This window comes from Triticum dicoccoides, chromosome 2B (assembly GCF_002162155.2).
Source record: "Triticum dicoccoides isolate Atlit2015 ecotype Zavitan chromosome 2B, WEW_v2.0, whole genome shotgun sequence".
Lineage (NCBI taxonomy): Eukaryota > Viridiplantae > Streptophyta > Magnoliopsida > Poales > Poaceae > Triticum > Triticum dicoccoides.
In genome coordinates, this window is record NC_041383.1 from 375,346,343 (window position 1) to 375,352,544 (window position 6,202).

At 45.1% G+C, this 6,202-nt stretch overlaps 1 protein-coding gene across 1 annotated transcript; it reads right to left on the reverse strand.

Annotated features, from left to right (window-relative positions):
- Positions 1-1,059: 1,059 nt before the first annotated feature.
- On the reverse strand, positions 1,060-4,741 carry LOC119363732 (syntaxin-132-like). Its single transcript, XM_037629102.1, has 12 exons — positions 4,594-4,741; positions 3,523-3,627; positions 3,368-3,424; positions 3,162-3,210; positions 2,965-3,053; positions 2,788-2,861; positions 2,666-2,708; positions 2,128-2,214; positions 1,941-2,018; positions 1,775-1,855; positions 1,600-1,665; positions 1,060-1,488 (listed from the first exon to the last, which is right to left on the reverse strand). Exons 1-12 carry the CDS (start codon positions 4,609-4,611, stop codon positions 1,327-1,329), a joined length of 909 nt encoding a protein of 302 aa, XP_037484999.1. The 5' UTR covers positions 4,612-4,741; the 3' UTR covers positions 1,060-1,326.
- Positions 4,742-6,202: the final 1,461 nt, after the last annotated feature.

Below are 6,202 nucleotides of genomic sequence, written 5' to 3' on the forward strand. Positions count from 1 at the left end.
AGACGCACGCCGGTTCGTGTGGCAGGCCACACCGAGCAAGGCGGTTAGCAGACCAGCATCGGTTGAGGGAAGCAAGCCAGGTGAAGAATTGAACCGAGGTGGGAGCGCTAGTTTGCCAGGCGAGGCACCAAAACTCGGAGGCCGTGGAGCCGAAGAACAGAGCGTTGTAGCAAGAGGAGGCGAAGTACACTCCATTGTCGGTCCAGCGCCATCAAAGCAGGTCCGGGCGCGGGGAGAGCACGACAACCCGGAGGCGGCGCCAGAGTCCCACATACTCCACCGAGGCGGCAGGGCCAAGAGCGCCCTGGATGTTAGAGATCCAGCGGCGGTCCGAAAGCGCCGGGGCCACCGTGCGGGAGCGCCGAAGCCGTCAAGGAACTAGGGCTGCCAGGGCTGGTGCGCTGTCGGGGAGGGATTGCCCATCCAGCCACGGGTCCTCCCAGAAGCGGCAGGTGGTGCCATCCCCAATGGTCCAAGACATAGAGGCTCGGAAGAATTGGAGCACCTCGGGGGCCTGGGGAAGCTGAAGATGGGACCATAGTCGCGAGGGATCGGTGGCCTTGAGCCATAGCCAACGGACCCGGAGAGAGATGCCGGTGCGGTGAAGGTCGCGGATGCCAAGACCACCCAGGTCGAGGGGGCAACAGACCCGTGCCCAGTTGACTAGACAAGAGCCAACGCGTGCGTCGTTCCTTCCATGCCAGAGGAAGTCACGGAGGATTCTGTTGGTCTGCTTGAGGATGGCAGGCGAGAGGGCCATGGGGCCATGGTGAGGAGCAGGTGGACGCGCATGGCGCTCAGAACTTACCGGACCAGATTTAGACATTCGACGAGGTTGAGTAGGGCGGCTTTCCACGTGGCAAGCTTACGGGAGAGCTTCTCAATCAGGGGTAGCAGGTGGGCACTTTCCTGCCATCGAAGGCACCGCGCAAAAAATAGCCCCAAGATGAATGAGCATTTTCTTTTGCAAGAAGAAACAAAGATGAATGAGCATTATCCGGTAACAAACAGCAAAACGTTCTTACGTGTTAGTATGGTGCACAAACTGCAATAAATGGATTTAGGAACAAGAATGCACATTTCGGTTTCGCGTTCACCACTTTCACCGCTAAAATAGCTGGAGCACACGAAACACAAATGAATAGCACCACCTCCAGGGGCAAACAATATGGGGCTTTGTCTGGTTGAGCATAGGTACAATGATAGAAGAGTTTGAATCGGTCACAGAACTACACAGATTGCACAAACACAAAAACAGTGTATATATATATATATATATATATATATATTTTGCCAAGATCTTGGGTTCCAGGTCGTGCTCAAGAGTTACTTCTTCCATGGCTGGATAACCGCGACCACGATGATAACCACTATTACCAGGAGAAGGATGATGGCGTAGCACATCCACTTTCTCGAGTTTTTCTGCAGCTTCTTTGCATTCTGGAGAGCACCCACACCTTGCTGTATGTGGTTGGTAGCATTTGAAACCTTGAAAAAAGAAAATGGCATGACAGTGCAAATGTTAGCAACATTTCGTTAGTTTGCTTTATAAAATCGGTCAGGTTTATTCAGAATAAGCTGTTTTCGTAAGTGTCTTACATGTGTCTCTATGTGGTTGATCATGTCTCCTTGAGCCTCAACCAATACTGCCATATCCAGGAATATCTACAAGGCAAAGCCCAGGAAATGGGGTACATAAGACATATTACAACCCTTGTATTCACATGGTGTGAACTATAAAATTGTATAAGAGCTTATGCAAATGAAAGATAACCTGCTGCAACTCCAGAAGCTTCCTCTCCAGATCTCTGACAGCATCATGACGCTCCTGTATCTCAGCAACAGTATCCAATATCTAGAAGAGGCCAAATTATCCTGATGAGATTTTGATGCATTTTCCCACAAGTACACAAATAATGACCAAGTTATAACTCATATACCTGGCCTCTCCCCTGCTGCTGAACAGCATCTTTGAAAATTTGCTCACTTCTCCCTGTCTCGATTAAATCATCAATAGTCTGAAGGTTCCAAAGTAACAAAGGAGGCACACTGTAAGATAAACAACTAAAAAAACATTGCAAATCAAAGCACAAATTTAACCATATAAAAAAAATGTTGCAACTATACCTCTTCATCAGGGCGATTGCCAGTTACAGTAAATACCCTTCTTTCAACAACTTCCCGGTACTCCTGCCGGATTGATTCTCTCAATACCTGCATCAGAGGGTAACAACACCGTACAACTCACATAGTTGCAATAGTACATTATATTATTCTATTTTCAGACATCAGGCTGATGCATACTTTCAACCTACCATGATGGTAAGAAACATTCTTGTAAAGTTAATGAAAGTTGAAAGGAGGATAATTTGCAAAACATAGTTCAGTAATATTTTTCCTTTACTTTTTAGAACATATAAGCATCAATGAAGCCACTTCCACCGCTTATGAAGAGCTAGATATTCAGACTTCATATAGCTGGATATCCCTGCTGCTCTATGAGGGCATATCAAATAGCCCAGGTAGAGGTAGTAAATAGAAAAATATGGGTTGATTTTCTATGTGTCTAAAGATTATTAGGCATTAGAGGGAACATTTATTCACAGAACAAGAAAATCATCACATACATGGTAATTTGGACATTCCAGTTAGAGGAAAACAATACCTGAAAATCGTCCATCCGTTCCTTCAATTTCTTTTTGACTGCTCTGTAGAGACCGGTAAGCACAGTGAACAACTAATTCATGAAGGCAAGAAATCGGAAACACAAATTGACAGCAAATTTACCCAGTAGTCTGTTCTCTTGATCGATCTACTGCAGACCCCTTCCCACATCCAGGTTTCTGCCTGTTAGATAAGTTCTGTAGCACAGAGGCAGCAAAACATAAGCATGTCCATCCTTTAATTTATGCAGATAAAGCTAGGAAAGAATGACAGACACGAGCAGGTCAAGTGTAAACATACATCTTTTTCCAGTTCATCAACTTTTGTTTTTGCCATACGAGCAATTTTCCCCACTTCATCAATATCTTTCTCCATTCGCTGCTTAATTGCTACAAAAATGTATTGTTGTGCGTGACTATACATATAGCGAAATTTTCAAGAGAGTCTACACTCATTTCGGATAAGGTTTGGCTCTGCTAAAGAACACGAGTTCTCACCTTTCATGGCACTTGCTTTCGTAACTGCTTTTGATTCCTCGTTTGCAGTCTGCAAGAAAAGGCAAGGTGTATATATATTATATTTAGCTGCGGGGCTTTGATAAATTCATCAAGGAAGTGTACTCACACACCAAGATTCCGTCATTACTATGAATAAGGACCAGAAACAAAAATAAGAAAAGCAGAATGGGGGATGATGAATGGACCTGGAGCTTAGTCAAGAGATTCGTCAGCTTAGCTATTAGGCTCTCAATTCCATCAACCTGTGTATGAAAGCATCATGTCATTAATCTGTAAGTGCAAAAATGGACAAATAAGGCCGTTACAAAATGCGAAGACTGAAGAGTTTCCTAAACAGCACCTTCTTCAAGAAGCCTTTTAAATTATCAGAAGCATCAGGCTGATGCATTCCCATTTCAACATCCCCATCTCTTGAGGAATCCCGCCGAGGAAGCTCAAAGGAATCCTGCAAAATCGGAATATTTAGAGTATGTAATGCATGTACTGCAGCACCTGCACGAAGGCTTGATTGTTATGAATTCGATCTGACAAGCCAATTGCGCTACTTTCATAAGCTAAAACAAATACTATAGTTGAACAATAAAGCATTGACATTATAACTAATCCCAGAAGAGTATTAAGCTTAAATTGCTAATACTGCAGATAAACAGCCAAAAGAGTATTTGAGCTGTCACTTTCAAAATCAAAACACTTCCTTCCCAGTTGCGAATCGTTTGTATTCATAACACAGTGCATGTCAAAACTCAAAAGAAACATGAGAACGATCATGTAATGCCAAAAGAATATTCTGAAGTCTTCCAGCATATCAAACCCCACAGAAACTCCCAAGCCAGTTAATTTGACTGTTCAAATAACTAATGTGATCATTATGTGTTTTCAGCCTAACAGTCAATGACATTTCGAGGATGGTAGTAAAATTTACTCCGGTGTTAAGCATAAAGCTCGGAATAAATCAGAACAGAAGTCGTTGCACATCACGGAGAGGTTCTTCAAACAACAGCAACCAGGCCATTGCTCATAACACAAAAAAGCAGATCTAATGCGACCATCCTAAAAGGATAAATCCTGCTACTTCGCCACGCACATCTGAGCAGCTAAGCCGATTCCTTGCGTGGCATTTCCTTTTTTTTTTCGCGCCGCGCCGCTTAAGCAATCCCTTTCTCCACCAGTCACTCAACCGCCTCTAAACTCGATCAGGCCCAGCCGACTTGGAGCTCATAGCAACAGAACAACGGTTGCTTCAGAAAGAAGCCCGTGCGGGAGGGGGGCACGGCGGGCAGCCCCGCTCAGATCTCGAGCTCGTGTGCTGGACCCCCGCCACTCAGTGAAGCAATTGAGGGAGCCAGCGTGAGTAGATCGAGGGACAGGACGGTTCAGAGGGGAGGGAAGGAGACAGATAGAGGGAACTTACGGTGAGTAGGTTGTTCATGGCGGCGGGGCAGGAGGCGCGGCGCGGCGAGGAGAGAGAGAGAGAGGTTGGCCGTTGTACTGTCGGAGATGCTTTTAACGAGTGGGGGTAAGCTGGACGCCTTTGTGTGCCGCGGCTGACAGGTCGGTCCAACCGTGGATTTGTTAGATTGATTATACTCGATGCGCGGCCTGTCTGCAGCTGGGACCAGGGTGTCACCTCTGCCTTCTCGCGGCAGCAAGGGAAGTGCCGCGGAATGATTAAGGCTGCCTTCGGCGCATGGGAATTTCGCAGGAATTTTGCAGGCCAAACTGCCATAGGAATAAATTCCTGTAAGCGTGTTCGCTCCTCAGAAATCGGATTCTTCTGTTCCACAGAAAAGCGTCACATACCTGTACTTTTCACGGGGAAAATAAAATCTACTCCAACCAAAGGAAAGGCCGGGTGAAAATCTCCATTCCTCGCTCCGTCGCTCTCCCGCTCCAGCCCACACCCCGCCTCCCGCGAGCTTCGCACGAAATCGACATGGACGGCCAACGGTGCAACATGCCCAACTGGCAGATCCGAGTCCCACCTCCTCCACTCCGTCCTCCTCCTCCTCCTCCTCCTCCCCCTCCTTGTGTCCCTCAAGCTCCACCTCCCCTCCCATCGACACAAGGGTTGGAAGATCTGAAATTTGGGGGAAGTGAGGAGATCTTGCAAGAAATAGGTAATCCACTTGATACATCTTGGTTTCTCGTTCAGAAATCTCAGATTAGTGTTAAAATTTTCTTATTAGGACAGATTTGATACGGCTAGCAAGTTTCCTGTAACCCGAACACACATCATTTTCTTTATTCCTTTGCTTTGAAAACCTGTGGTTTGTACTGTACACACAACTTCACTTCCTGTACTTTTTCACATTCCTTTATTTTGCTCTCCTCCAGTTCGAACGCAGCCTAAAAGGGGTTTTAAGGTATACCAGAAGCATATGCGCGCTTTGCTGTACCGCTCTTCACTATAACATCTTCCTTGCACAAAAGCTATTCACTTATTCTCAAATAACATTCCAACAATATTAAAGAGAACTCTAAGATCAATCTAAATCCTGTTTATTTCTAGACGTGGAAGAAATCATGGACTCTTTCCAATAATAAGCAAGAGATTGGTCGACTCCTATGACTGAATCCAGTTATCTCTAAACATCCACCAACGTCCAGTCTTTAAGCTCGCTGAAATTTCTTTGCCTCTTTAAGCTTCCCCCCATAGGTGTGGTAGGTTGTTCATGCCCATCTTCGAGATCCTCGACTGTTGTTGACGTCTGGATCACTCCAATTCAAAACACTCAATCCAACATCACCTTGCAAAAGATCGAAAAATTATATTTCTACCAAAATAATCTGCATCGCATAGCAACAACTAAAATAATCAATGGTAGTAGCAATAACAGAAGTTTGTATGAGTTGTTAAGCAAGAAACATGTATTTCTCATGTATATCTTTGAAAAATAAATTTTCACATACATCTTAGTGTGACTCATCAAATCTCAACTTTGATCAGTGCTCACATGTGATCGTATCTATATCTTCCCTGCATATCTTCGCACACAATACATATGCGACAAAATAAGGAA